This window comes from Melopsittacus undulatus, chromosome 6 (genome assembly GCF_012275295.1).
Source record: "Melopsittacus undulatus isolate bMelUnd1 chromosome 6, bMelUnd1.mat.Z, whole genome shotgun sequence".
In the NCBI taxonomy this organism is placed as follows: domain Eukaryota; kingdom Metazoa; phylum Chordata; class Aves; order Psittaciformes; family Psittaculidae; genus Melopsittacus; species Melopsittacus undulatus.
In genome coordinates, this window is record NC_047532.1 from 71,743,600 (window position 1) to 71,758,704 (window position 15,105).

The following is a 15,105-nucleotide window of genomic DNA, read 5'->3' on the forward strand; positions in this document are numbered from 1 at the left end:
GTGCTCCTAAAGGCCTACAGCTGCCTTTGGGCAGAGGCTTCAGCACCTGCTGTCAGTACTCCTGCTTTTTTCCTAAGCCCCATACAGATTTCTCCATAATATCAAGTATGCTGAAAGAAAAAAGGTGAGGGACATGTAAAAATTCTTAAAAATTTATGGTATTTTTTTTAGTTAGAAGCAGCTATTTCTTTTTCTCAGTCTGGTACTAGTCACACTAGAAATTAATCACATTGATTTCCCCTTCATGGGAATGATTTTAATGCAGCACCCTTTGTGTTACAAGTTTGTCACCTCTCCTCTGTTAAGTTCAATTCATGAGGGGGCGGGAGAGAAACCTATTTAAAGCTATAGCATATCTGGATCACTATTCTGCATCTTTCTAAGATACATAAATAAGCCAGTCTTGCACAGCTGCTTACTCAATAAATTTATTGCCACTTTTTCCAAAGCTTTATAGCAAACTGTGGAAGTTGTCTTAACTATCAGCTGCGCGTTCCTGAGCCCTGAGGAAGCTGGCCTTCTTCTGAGCAACACGGTCCTTCTTCTGGGCGAGGGACATCTTGGGACAGTTCCATCTGCAATGTAAGTGCAATATATGATACAGCCAAGGCAGAAATAAGCAAAAGGGTGCTCAAGCAAGCTGCAGTGCACCAGAACTGTGATCAAGTATGCTGTGCTAGAACATATTCTCACTTCTGTAACATGCAATTTCTTTATATAATGATTTAAATTTGTAGTGTGGGTACACAAAACAACAGGGTTGGACATGGTTGCTTCATGGTTGCAGCAGTTTAACTCCTCACAAGGTAAGCTCAGTCGGTACTCTTGCAACTAGAATACAGACACTGTCAAGCCCAATGCAACAGCAGGGCTTGATTTCTTTTCTCCCAAAACCCTGAAAAATCAAAATAGCTTGGTGCTGACAAATCAGTCAGAGAAGCAGCTTTCCCCTTGAAAAGATTTAATAGCTGCAGATAAACACTTAAAGAGTTCCAGCTATTCAGGCCAAAAACATGTTCCACTTGAGAAATGCTTTTATATAATTGAGAGCTCTTAAAATCTAAAGTTAAAGTGACACAGAACTGCTTGTACCTTAATCTCAACTGAAACATGAAAGCTTTGACCTAACTGCAAAGAGAATTAATTACTTGTTTTAACATAACCAAAAGTGTCTCTAACAGTCACATTCATGTTAAAGAGAATGAGTTTTACCTCTTCGTCTTGACTTCTCTCTTGGGTTTCTTGTCATGGACGGGATTATCCCGTATAGCAGCATGGGCTTTTTTATACATTTCTTCCATCTTAAAAAAAATAAATTAAAAAAAAAATTGTTCAGTTCTCCATAGTGGTTCAGTTGTACCATCATATAAAAAAATCCAAGACACCCTGACCAGAGCATGCACTAGAAAGGGGTTCCATAATACATAACAATACAGCTTGTAATTTTGCATGGCTGCCTTTAAAATACTTCTCATACACTAGGATACAATGTCAGTAGTCAAACCCACAACTTGGACACAAACAAGAGAAAAATAATTTCCTCCTGCCATAAAGGAACTACAGATAACTCACAAGTCTCTCAGATACAGGCTATTATCTTTCAGTTGAAATACTATTTCCTCCAAAGCCTGCTTTCAGTGCCATGGCTTCCCCACACTGAATTAGAAGGCAATCTAGAAGGTTATTCTACCTAGAATAAAATACTTCATGTTTACTTACTATGCCAAAATGATGCCACACAAACTGTCATCAGACATGTTATCACCCTTTCAAACCCTACAGCAGCATATGTTATAAAGCTGCTTAGTAAGAAGGAAGAAGCAGAAGCAGTGAAAGCAGCTTCAGAGTAGCAAGTCTTGCAAGAACTATGACAGTCCCTGCACTGTCCCCAGAGGTGCAATAATGTTGCTGTGTCCCAAAATTAACTCTGGCACCGTAACACCACCAATTTTAATACCTTTGCTGGTGGTTAATTAAGATCACTAGATCCCAGCTGTGATAAGTCTTCAAGATGCCAAAGACTAAGTGTCTAGCTACTGCCAAAAGCCCTGGGCTCACTTCATTGCAATACAAGCTATAAATATTGTTTGATTAGTAAACTAGATGAAGCTGGCATTTACAATATAACCTTATTTTTTAGCAAATACTAAGTTACAAAAAGCAGCCATTAAGTTAAAACCCAAAACAAAACAAACCATCCAAAGCCATATAGCAATAAGGGGACAAAGAATAAAGTTAAGTTTTCCACAGCCTGAAAACTGACTTGAGAATGTTTGTTTGGAGCTTCAGGACCAGTAATTAGGGAAACCAGGCAAAAATATTACAAGCAGCAAGACATGCTATGTGAAAGGAGTTGAACACTTGAAAGAAGTGAAAATACCTGGGTAATCTCGCACATTTTCTAGTATTTTATGCAAAACATTCTGTGATGTGTTACAGTCTCTCTAATTTCACAAGATTCCAGCTTCTACAACAAAAGTAGCTTGGGCTAGCCTATATTCACCTGGGACACAGAATTACCTATAGGGTCACAAAAATGCTTAACAGATTGGACACAGAGCACAACCCCACAGCTGCAGAAATGACAGGCTGTGGTGTGGAATTAGGAATGAGTGGGCAGCATGTATAGAAACTTCAAGTTAACTTCTACATCAAACAAAATCCCCTCCCAAAAGGTTGCAAAGACTGCCCAGCTTAGAATGCAGTCCTGTAAGCTTAGATTTATAGGCAGAACCTAAGCTTCATGGCAGAAAAGAAGATCTTGCTTTCAAAAGGTCTACAATATATTGCAGAGCTCTTAAAGAAGGAAAAAATACTTCCTTTGCATGGATAACATGTAACACAAATCTCATTTTTTCTATATTAATCTTTTCTGCATTACTAGAGACCTCTCTATGCAATACTTAGTAACACCTCTATTAAAGCACACAAGCCAGAGAGAAATCTCACCCCATCAGGTGTTAGGTTGTTCTTTATATACTGGGAGAACTGTTTCTTGTAAGCATCTTCATCCTCCTCCATCAGGTAGCGCATATAATCTGCAACGTTTTGGCCCATGATATGCTTGCGGTGAACCTCTGCATTGAATTCTTTGCTTTCCGAGTCATACCCAGGGAAACGTTTGGTACTGTGAAACACCATTACAAAGACACATTGACAAATGGTCCAATTCAGAGGCTAGGTTCCACACAGAAATGACCAATACAGATAACTGAGGGATACAACCCTCTAATTATAAAATACAAGATAAAACTTCCATCTCATGATTTTCTTGAGTTTGGCTCGGCTGCCATCAGTCCCGTCTTGAAACAGTGCTGTACATCACATACACACCATGGACCAACTACAGAGTGTTCAGTCATTGGGAGTATCATCATGTAGCAGCCAAGTCAGAAAAACTGCTAAATTAGTCAAGAATGAATAAACGATCATGGGAAAAGGGAAGAAAATACACAACAGAGCTCAGATTTCTCCCTTCCCATTCACTGCTGCTAGCAGAAAGCAGCACTCAACAGTAGTACCAGTGTTGGTAAAACTGCCAAAAATCTTGGCTCAGTCATTCACAGCCTATGACAGTAGCTGTCAAAACTTCTGCATAAAAATTTTAAGTGCAGGTGGACTGCTCAGACCTACTATAGTCCTGACCCTTGTAGCAAGCATCAGAGGTATTGTACCTGGTATGTACAGTTTGCACTGAAATTAGTAAGCACACACAATTTGCAAAAGACTTCAACCAACAGAATGCTAAAGCAGATTTACTTAACTGCAGGCAAGCACTTCATGATCTTAAGCCAAAGCAACAAGATGGCTTTTTAGTCTCGAAAAGTTTAGTAACATCTCTTGGTAGCTGCAAGATTCCCAGCAGCATTCTCAGAACTGAACTTCTGGGATTAAGAAACAACCAACGAACCAACACAAAAACCCAAACCCACCCCAGAACCAAGGCTACACCATCGTTCCCAGGTCACTGGGACATTAAGTGACAGACAGTACAGTACACTGTCACCTACAAAAGAATCTCAGGTTAATTCTAAAGGAATCCTTTCCAACAGACTAAATTACCTATGGGGAATGGACAGACCACCATCCACTGCACCCTTCAGAGCACCAAAGACTTTGTTTCCAGTGGTAGTTCTGGCAAGACCTGCATCCAGGTAGCATGTGAAAGCACCAGGCTTTCCATCTACACTCTCCACATTGTACTCATCACCAGTCACTTCAACTTGGCCTTCGTAGATCTTATCAAGGCCAAATTTATTCAGAAGCTGCAGGAAAGGAAAACAGAGGCACTTCTGAAATTCTTTCCATTAATGAACAAAATGAAGCACCACCACCCCCATAAAGCCCAAATCTGCAGTAAAATTTTAATGTCTTAACTAATTTCTTTACAAAAATTAGCACCACATACTAATAACAAAGCTTTTACCAACCACCACTGGAAGCACATCTGTTAAGTTTCAACCTTTTGTTCCAACAGGTACACCAATAAACTCAAAGACGTGTCCCTAAGCTCATATGGAAAATGGATGGATGCTGTTTATATGTTTTCAGCTCTTAGAGGTACATTTCTTACATTTTTATTCTGACTCCCTCCCTCCACCAAACTTAAGTGCTATGACTTAATTAAAAGTGGGCTGCTGGAATTGAACCTGAGTGGTTATACTACTTCCTGTGATTTGACAGTCACAGGAGGCCATCAAATCTATGGGGTAAAGAGCAAAAGTTATTATTTAGAGAAGCCCACAGAGTCATTTATCAATACCACCACACCACTGGAGAAAGTGTTTTCCCTTTACTAAGAAAGCCAGAGCAGTAGCCTGGACAGATACCTACCCTGCGTGCCATCAGCAGGCCTGTGCAGTATGCTGCTGCGTAATTGGTCAGGCCAACCTTCACCCCATATTTCGGCAGCTCATGGGCATAAGCAGCACAGACAATCATATCACCTTCGATTCTAGCATAGGCAATCTGACAAGGAAACAAGAGTTAGTGTTCTCACAAGAATTCTGGGCTCTGTTTATAGTTTCTTCGACATCTAGTTGAGCGAACAGGAATAGTATAGAGGAATGTCTATACTATAGAGCACACTGCCAACCCCTGCATACAAAATAAAAGGCTTGTCATTCCCTTTTCATTTTTTAAGGCATAATTAAGTCCTAAAGTACAAGCACAAAGAAGCCAAATCTGTATTAGACCAGAGAAAGTTCATGTCAGCAACAATTTTCATTTACCTCTCCACACACATCAAGACGCCAGAAAACTGCCTACAACAGCAACCTTTCCAAGACTCATTATGGATGTGGATGGATCCCGCCCCACTTTCTGCATAACACAGTATCTAACACACCTCAGAAAGACACAAACAGCATCTGATACAGAGCTTGTGATAACATTGTTATGAACCCCCCATGGCAAGGGACTGGAACTAGATGATCTTTCCAATCCAAGCCATTCTAAGATAATAACCTTATAGAATTATTTTGTTAATGGGTCCGAGATTTTCACCATCTCTAAGGTCTCCTGTGGGACAGCAATACTATCAGGTATGTTTCTCCTGTTCCTTTCACCTACGGAACCTTCTCCTTTTGACCCCCACACCTCCTTCCTACATTGAAAAGTTGCACCCTTTTTCCAGGATGCCTACACATTGGATAGGTACCCTCTATCAGATATCAGCACCTGCCACCACCAACTTCTAGTTTGAGTTTCAAAAGATAAAACAGATCTAAACCGACTGTAAAAAAGCACTCACCACTGTTCCTGACGTATCACTACCCACATAAAAAGCAAAACAGTTAACTTTTATAGTTGCCCTTTGTTAAGGTTAACAACATGTATTTATAATAAACGCTAAATTTCTAACTTCAAAATTCATCAAAACATTCTAGAAATAAACAGGAAAGCGAAGCACAGTGAGATGCAATTCACAACTGCGTGCCCAGGGAGGACAACCAAATGCCTACTGTTCTTATCTACCAATCTCATTTAGTCTCACAGGAAGGGCATCATATGGCCTCACTGCTTCAAATCATACACATGCCATCATAGGAAAAAACCTCTCAGAAGACAAGACACTTTCAGATGGAGTGCAACTGTCAATGCAGGTTGACAGCTCAGTCAACCCTGTTGCCTTCAAACACAATGACTCCCTTTTTCAAGCACTTTAAATAAAGCAGACACAGAACAGAGAGAAATCCTCCCCAAGGTCTTTACTTACCTTAGCATCAAACCAGCACAACTTTGCATTACAAATAACCTGGCTGAAGGATGCTGGCACTACCAACATTTGTTTTGCATCATGAATACGCTTTATTACTGAAGTTGCAGCAACATTAAAGATTTCTCTCCTCTAAGAAACCATTTTACATTACAAAAGCTGCTCAGATCAAGCTTCAGCCACTCCACCTTTGCTGTCTGCTTCACACTGACAAGGCTGGTAAGGAAGCAACAGCACCACAGACCTTACCTGGCAAATGATGTCTCTGTTGGTAACACGCACAATCATCCTATATTTAGGGGTGTTGTATTTGTTTTTATCTTGAATTACCAAACGCTTACGGGCATAGTAATCAGTTTTTCCCTCTGAAATACAACACAGTATGGAAAACGTGTGAATTAAATAAGAATATTTATCAGTAGCATTTAATTATACATCACAGGGAATTTAAACATACCTCTCCTTCTCCTGAATTTCACTTGGTATCTCTTGAAGTATGCCTTATTCTTGACAACTTTCACAAACCCCTTGAATAACAAACACGACTGGATGTTATTAACACAGAATCACGAGAGCCAAGGCCATTCTAACTGTATGTCCTATGAGAACCGTGGTGAAATTAGAAATAAATCGGACTTACTTCTGCATTTATATGAAAAGCATCACAAAAATAAAATGGGGGGGGAGGGGAAGGAAGCCACACTAAGCCCCGGAAGCTTGATCCTTCCCACAGGAACTAACACACCTTTCTCCTGTGAAATTCATGGTTTCAGAAAAAACGCCAAAAAAATAGACTTGTTAGCAGAACATCTGCCGGCATGGCCTGAAGCAGGAAACATGTCGCTCCCAGCTAGTTCCCCAGGGCCTCAAAGCCCACTCGTCCGACGGCCCCGTGAAGGCGCGTTCGGCCGGCACAGCAACGGGACCCGCGCTTCCGCACACTTCAGCCTCGCTGCCCTGCGGGAAGACAGCGGCCGGAGACCCCAAGCCTCCAGGCGGCTGCCTCGGGGCTCCGTCAAACCGGGCCGCATGCCCCGCACCTGCGGGCTGGGCCTGGCCCGGTCTATCGCCGCCTCAAGGTAGCAGCGCGGACGGTAACGGGGACGCGAGGGAGCCGTACTGAAGCGCAGCCCCAGCGCTAATGGCAGCCATTGCCACGCTGTTGCAGCCACAGCCAGCGTCGGGCCTGTGACAATCCGGCTCCATCCGCGAGAGCAGAGAAGCACAGCGGCTGCAGCGCGACGGGCAGAACATCCTCGCGACGCGGGCGTCCCGGAGGACCGGTACTGACCATCGTGCCAGGTACTGTCCGGTCTAGGCCTAGGCCGGAGCCCGCTCCGCACAACGACTGCGCTCCGCAGCAGGGGGAAAAAGGCCGCTCCCCCTGCGCAGCCGCAGCTTCTCGCTAGCCCGGCGAGGCGGAGCCACGCCTCCAGAGCCGGCCCTGGCCTTGCTGACCCCTGCCGGCCTGGAGGAGCGCCTGCACGGCTTGACGGCGTCGACCCATCCTTGCTTCTGCCTGCAGACAGCTTCCCTGAGGGGGCAGAGGAGTATTTCCAGGGAAAAATAACGCTGCTGTCACCTGTCATCGCTCCTAAGTGCTCTTTCGTTACCTGCAGAAGCAGGAGGTAGCAAGACAAACTCCTTTGCTATTATCACAGCAGAGTGATTCTTATAATGAAAACATTGATAGGTGTGATCTTAAAACAGCCAATTATGGAAATGTAGGGTTTAAATTCCCTTCGTTTTCTAGGGAAAATCTTCACGGTTGATTGAATAGTAAATAATTTAAACATTAAACCAACCAAAACCCAATCAAACACTATTCCTAAGATAAATTATAGCTACTTGGGATAATTGATGTTTGATGAATTAAAGCAAAGATATATATCCATATACTGAAACAAACAGGTCAAATAGCACCAAATTTCTTGACATTGCCAGAGAAGTGCAAAAAGCAGCACCTTTGCTCCTGATGCATTTGGTTACCTGCATTCCCTTCACCAAAAAAAACCCAAACCAAACCTACGCTAATTGTTATACATAGATCAATATTTTAAATGTTATTAATTTAATAAAAATACCCACATGAGGATGAAAGAAATAATAAATGTCTCCTATCTCAGGCAAATATCAGGATGGTTCCTACCTACTAGCTCCAGATATGAAGTACTTAAGACGCAGCATGGGGATCAGTGGTGCCACAATAAAAATTCCATTAGTCTTGGTGCTGAACTAGAAAAAATACAGCCAGTTCCTTGTACTTAAGAAAACTTTTTGCTTCTGCAATAGCCCTCGTCACAATATGGGCTGCTGCCCACCCGTCAACATCTCCGTGTGTGATGGGGACTCCAGCTGGGCTGGTCAGCCCCACCCCTGAGCTTACAAATTTGGGGCAGATCCCACCTTCCGTAACTGCATTTGTTAGAAGGGTATCTGCTGTGTGTAGAGGCTCTGAGCTTGTGAAGGTAGGTTGGTTGTGGAGCTGTTGTTTTCGATGCATTAATGAAGTGTTTTTTACTAGTGACAATTATCAATAGGAAAAGGAGTGTATTTACATTTTTTTTTTTCTGCTACTTCTCAATTTCTGTTGTATTGCATGTGGTGACTTTACTCAGGTATGATGTGGAGGGCAAGGTATCACACTGGTCTTCCATAGCAGTGTCTTGCATATGGAAGAAATCAATTGGACAGATGAAATTGGTACTTCAGCAGTATGTCCCATGAGAAGGGTATCTCTCTGTGTATGCGCAGGGCTGTTGTGTCGCAGCAATTGCACTTTTTTTGCTGTTATCTGCAACACCCATTGCCTTATTGAGGCAAAGATAGCTATGCTGGAGGCCTGCCTATAACCTGTTGTTGCTTCTTAGTTGGCTTTTAAGACTGTATTCTTTGCGTCCTTGGCTGTGAAGCAACATGTGTATTCTCAGGCAGAGTTATAATTAACGATTCCAATTGAGCTTTCGTTAGATGAAGGTGCCGGTAGGTTTTGCCCTCCGCTGTAACCGAACCATGGCGGTGGGGGCGCGGGGCTGCTTCTCGCGGCGGCAGCGACGGCTGCGCGCTGAGTGCGCCTGCGCGGGTGCGGGACGTGTCCCGGCTGCCGGGGCCGAGCGGCCGGGGGCAGGGCGCAGCTCCGCGGGGCAGGCGGCGGGACACGCCGATGCTCGCACTGAGCCGCCGCGGGCAACGCTTCCAAGGTGAGGCGCGGCTGGGCACTCGCCCCTAGCCGCTGTGAGGGGCCGCTGGCGGTGCAGTGGCCGGGCCTAGGCAGGGCGCGGCGACCCCGGCCCCAGCGTTCTCCCTCCTGTTGGGCCGGGCAGCGGTGGGGCGTCGCCTCCCCGCCCGCACCGGCTGCCGTTAAGGGACCGGCGCTCTGCTGCCGCGATGGAGCGGCGGGCGGGGGAAGACTCTCGGACCCTCAGGGTGGCGATGACGGGAGGCCGCGGTGGCGGCTTCGGCCTGCCCCTGTCCCTCCGCGCTCCTTTGCCCCTCCGCGGCACGGGCGCGGCTCAACCGTCGCTGGGACGAGAACTGGTCTTTGGCAGCTCCGCTCTGTGGAGCCGGGGGCGGGTGGCGGCGAGGGGGGCCTGTTTCGTTTGGCCAGTCTGTCTGCTGTGGGGGGCTCAGCCTCGGTGATATGGAAGTAACGTTAAAGCGGCGACTGGCGCGTCTCCGGTTCCGAACAGAGATACAGGTTACTAGCGCTGCTTCGAGGTTTCATTCCTAGCACCTCCTGCTGCAGCTGCGTGAGCGAGATTATATAATGAGGGTAAAAAGTCGATACTGATGTTGTGGCTACTTGTTATGTGTTCTAGCTCGAACTCTTGGTGTCGTTTTTCTGTAGTTCCATCTAATTCCTGCTCATTTCCAGCACTGCTAGGCAGAGCATTTATATTGCACACATGAAGTTGGCATATACCATTTTGAATTTCCAGCATGAGCTTGCATTAACACTGGCTGTATCAAAACAAACTTTCATATCAGCCTGCGATGAGTTCTTTTTGGTTTCAAAGATCACGTACAAAGGTACAGAAAGGAGGCAGGTTTGTACAGAGAAGTGACAGTATTCAGTATGCTTTACTTATCTCCAAAAGTATTTATCTAAAACCTTTTTTCTGTTATTTTAAAAATTCACATTATTTCATGTTTCTGAAGGAAAAAAGTGACTAGATATTGGGGTTGTTTTGTTTTGGTTTTTTTTTCTGGTAGATAGTAATGAAAAGCATTTTGCATAAATGTGCCTGTTTGTTTCTCTTCCCTTCTCTCAGTGTGTGGTTTCTGCTTTGGTCATGATAGCACATCTGCCTATTTACACCTTTAAGAATTTAAGGTTTATTTTTGAAATACATAGATCTGAATTCTTTTTCAAGTAAGGACTAGGAGAAGAAATAGAGATGGGCAGTGAAAAAGAGGGACATGATGAGGAGGAAAGCAGCTGATGTGAATCAGCATTGCCTGACTTCAATGAACTGGGCTCAGAGCAGCTGCAGGGATTGTCACTGAGTGGAACAGATGTTGGGAGAAGAAAGTTTCACCAGAGCAACTGAATTTGTCCCTGTATCTTCTGATTTCCTGTGGGTTGAGGCTTAGGCTCTTCTTGAGCTACAGCTGGGTGTCTTGAATTTACTTTACTTTTTCCTTGCTGTTTTCCATACGCTTGTTTTCCATGGGCTTGTTTGATTGCTTTTGAACAAGTAAGCAGGAGATGGCTGGAGATGAGAATGGTTGAAAATAAAGCTTTCCCAAATTCACAGGAAGGCGTGAATGAAAGGACAAGCCTGACCTATGTTACTGTCAGGTTGTTCTTTTGGTAGGATTGATATAAATGGAGAAGTAATAAAAATTGGAAGACATGTCCTTTTGTCAGTCAAGTGTTCGAAAAACAAAGTTGTTTACTTTGCTAATTCATGCTTCTGATATCACAATTCAGAAGGGGGAACCAGCCAAGCTGGGCGTATGCATATCAAGTATTATGTTGACATTCTCTTACTCTTCCTGGTTAGTTTTCTCACTTGTAGAAAAAAAATAGTTTGTAATGCTTATGGAATTGACATAGTAAAAATTCATAGATGGGTATCGTTGGATGTCATGTACATCCTTTAAAAGAAAAATCTTTTCATTAGAAAGAGCGTAATAAAGAAAATAAATTTTGACTGTGAATGCTTCTTTTTTTTCACCTCAAAGAACCTATACCTGCTCTGATTATATACTCTGAATTCACTTTTTTCCCAGACGTGATTAAAATATTTATCATTTAAAAAACCCAACAAATATTACCTATTGTAAGAGTACCTAATTAGGAGTTGTTAGGTATATTCTCTGAATCTCTTGAATGTGTCACCTCAGCTTGGAGCTAGTGTGCCTTGTGTCTTCCATGTTCATAACAACATCATCTCTTGGTAAGTTTTTTATTCCTGTAAATAGGGAATATTGTGCTTTCGTTGTAGCCTTGCCTGCTTAGATGGCTGTTGTTGCAGTGCATCCTTTCCTTCCTCAGCAAGGGTGACTGGAATAAAGGGGTGGTGGTTAGTAATAGTGCAGAGGATCTTGGCTTGCTGTGTTCATTTTACAAGCAGTTGGAATGTGTTTGTGTTGTATGCATTTATGCAGAAACTGTATTCTCAAAAGATAACAGCAGAAATGATTTAGTGAATTATAGCTTTTTCTTACTTACTCTGTGAACTTCTTACTTACTTACTTACTTACTTACTTACTTACTTACTTACTCTGTGACTTCCTGTGAACTCTGGAGTGAGGTGGTGTTTTGAGAGAGCCTGGGGAGCAATGGAGCCAGCTATAGGATTCAGGCAATAATGGATGGGATCTTCTTCTGATCCTGCTGTCAGGGGTCATGCTTTGGTCTTCATGTTATTTCAGGCTGCATTATCTTTTCTGATCTATGTTGGTTTTAATTCCAGTCTAATCCTTAAAATTAACAAAGAAATGAACCATTAATGTTTTGGTAATAGGGTAATATAATGCATTCTGCTATGTGGTAAGCTATCGAACTTCTCAATCTTCTGAATTTTCCTACGCCATGTTGTCATGACTAAGTCTTAGCGATTCTTAGCATAGCATTAAATACCTGTATAATGACACCATAGCATGTTTTGATCCTTTTTTAAATTAAAAGAGTATAATTGCATTATGATGATACAGAATTCTGACTCATCCTCATCTTAGGCTCTATTAACTATGCATTTTTTTCTTCAGTTTCATCAGCCTGGCAGATGGGGCCAGTGCTTTAATAGAGGATTGTTGTTGCCACCAGTTGACTGTGTACTGCAAACTAACAGGATTTTAGAAGAGTTTACTGTGGGGTAAAACTATGGAGTGTCTCTTAAAATGGGTGTTAAAAAACAATAATTAGGCAAACCCTAACATTCTGGACATGAACTGTCCACATTGCTCTCTAGGGTGACATTGGACAGAGGAAGTTAGTTTTAAAGCTCTCATTTTTCAGATATTCCTCTTGATTATGTATATTAACAGTGAATTAATTTCAGGCATAGTAAAAAGGCATTTCAACTTCCATGCTCTCTGAAATAGCGGGGAAAACCCCCAATATTCATTAAGCAAAATAATATTTTCCCTCCCTTTGAGTGCATTAGTGGTGGAACTTTATGGGTTTGGCTGAAGCTTCAGTGGGTAATTCTCATCCCTTTGGAAAAAGAATTTTATCAGTCTTTCTAAAGACAGAATGGCAAAGGTTAGTTAAAATTCCATAATAAGATAGACCATGATAGAACAGGTTTGGGATTTTATAGTCATCTTAGTGTGAGACTGGCACTAAAATTATCAGTGTCATTGGTCTTCCTTGCATTTCCAACTAGTAAGACTTTTTGAAAGAAGTAAATATTTCCAAATGAAAATGTAAAAGTCAGTGATCAACTAATCAGAAAATAACTGATTTCATTTGATGATGAGTAGGTATGTCATCTCTCTGAAGACCCATCTCCCTTTTCTTTATGCAATAACTGAGGAAAATTAGTTTCCTCTAAGTGCTGTGCTCAGGAAAGGCTGCAGGAGCACTCTTACAACCTCTAGTAGCATAGAGGAAGACCCTTTTAGCCACAAAAATATGCTGCCCCAAGTTACACTGTAAGTGCTTGTGGAGACAAGTCATGCGAATACCAAGAAAATTGGTGGGCAAAATTAATTATTACTACAAGACCACAGATGTTGACATGGATTGTGTCAACAGAATTGACTGTTGATGTCTGCACTTGGGTTTAAATCTACTATATTTATGTAATAGCTCAGACTACTTTCCTATGTGGAAATTACTAAATTGGTTACACTTCTCACTTCTGAAACTTGGACCTTTTATTTCTTGCTCTCTGTCAGTGGCTGCAGGTTGCAATGAGTTTATAGCCCGCAAGTAAACCTGGTTATCAGCCAGTCATTTAGAAACTAGTTTACTCTTTTGAATTTGAGTGTAACCAATAGAAAGTTGACCCTTTAGCTGATCATTTAAAGGAGAGTAAGATACTGAAGGTGGGGTCTTGCCAACCACTGTTGCCTGATTTGTTTAAAATTCTAGTAAAAAATCAAGTGTCACCATATTCTGTAAGACCATGTTTGTGTTATTTGGCTTCTCCATCGAGTCTCGTTTAATACATCTCTTTGGAAAGGGACATATGCACACACTGGTAAATGGGAAGTGAGCATTTTGGTTCTAGCCTGTAGGTTGTGGTATAAGTTTATCTAATCCCTATAAACAAGGAGAATGACACCTGGAAAATACTTGGGCTGCTGGTACATAAAACCAGAGGTTGTGTGGAATGGTATTTTCATGTTGTTCGATATTGGATCCTTTTCAACTTACTGATTTAACTCCTTGCAGATGTTGTATACTTCTTTTCTAAATGAAGAGTTGTGTTAAAAACATTGGTTTTAATTAGAGCTTAGTGAATATTTAAAAATGTGACTTAGTTGTTCCTCACATCCAAAATATGGACTTTAGGCCTTTAGTAATTTTAACTGCATTTGTATACTTTTGTTCGCTTTGCTTTAATGTAGTTTAGATGCTAGTCCTGGCTCCTTTCCAGGAGGAAGTTGGCTAAAAGCAGCATTAAGGAAGCTAGGCTTTGGGGAACAAGAAAGCAAGCAAAATCTGTAGAAAGGAGCTTTAATCATAAACATGTGTCCTTCAGCATGTGTTATGTTTTTGTAAGGGCCTGATGATTCTTCCTTGAATTACAGTGAAATGATTGGATTGCATTTTATTGAAAAGAGATTTCTTCCAATATAGTTCAAAACCAAACTGATTTTGCAGTTCTTTATTTTAGCTGGTTAATCTGCTTCTTCCCTGTGTTTTGTTAGCTAAGGGGGTGGTCCTTCAAGTATATATGCATGTGACTTGATATGCTGAACCTCAAATACAAATATATTTTCCAAACCGAGGTCTAAGAGAACAAAGGAACAAAAGCTGTTAAGATTTTTGCTGTAGTTTGTCAGCATTTTCTCTTGCAGCTTTGAGGAGCTCTCAGCCACCTTTTGTCCAAAGGCACTGTATCCAATTCTTTTCTCACTGAAAGGAGATCTTCCTGGTTTCCTGATGGTTGTTACATTCCTGTGTCAGATTTTAAACTTGTTTGATAAAAGAAAGCATCTTTAGATAGACAGGAGGTAATGTCTGCAGAAGCACTGTGGTTTGTCTTCCCAGTTAGTATACTGGGACAGTACTTGACAGATTGCAGACCACACTGGGCTTCAGAGGTAACTCAAAACCTGGAGTTTTTCTTGGAAATAAATATGATTCAGTGCAACTTGGTCAGTGATTGGAATGTTACTCATATGACTTTGAGCAATGGTTTCAACCTTTAGTGGATCAGTACAACACTTCAATGAAGTATCTCCTTAAAATGCCTTTTTATTAGATT

General features: G+C 42.1%; 2 protein-coding genes and 1 non-coding gene across 5 annotated transcripts in view; 1 reads left to right on the forward strand and 2 right to left on the reverse strand.

The window, feature by feature from the left end:
• Positions 1-412: 412 nt before the first annotated feature.
• On the reverse strand, positions 413-7,649 carry RPL5 (ribosomal protein L5). The gene is made up of 8 exons (XM_005153924.3): positions 7,509-7,649; positions 6,675-6,744; positions 6,467-6,582; positions 4,834-4,968; positions 4,063-4,265; positions 2,950-3,127; positions 1,213-1,301; positions 413-575 (listed from the first exon to the last, which is right to left on the reverse strand). Exons 1-8 carry the CDS (start codon positions 7,509-7,511, stop codon positions 476-478), a joined length of 894 nt encoding a protein of 297 aa, XP_005153981.1. The 5' UTR covers positions 7,512-7,649; the 3' UTR covers positions 413-475.
• On the reverse strand, positions 3,286-3,382 carry LOC115947303 (small nucleolar RNA SNORD21). Its single transcript, XR_004081249.1, has one exon. It is a non-coding gene; the product is annotated as a small nucleolar RNA SNORD21 (small nucleolar RNA).
• Positions 7,650-9,306: 1,657 nt separating the features above from the next.
• Positions 9,307-15,105, forward strand: part of EVI5 (ecotropic viral integration site 5) — a 78,984-nt gene continuing 73,185 nt past the window's right edge. For all 3 annotated transcript variants that reach the window (XM_031053092.2, XM_031053093.2, XM_031053094.2), the window contains exon 1: positions 9,307-9,417. The gene's annotated coding sequence lies outside the window, so the exon portion shown is untranslated. The remainder of the gene's footprint in view (positions 9,418-15,105) is intronic.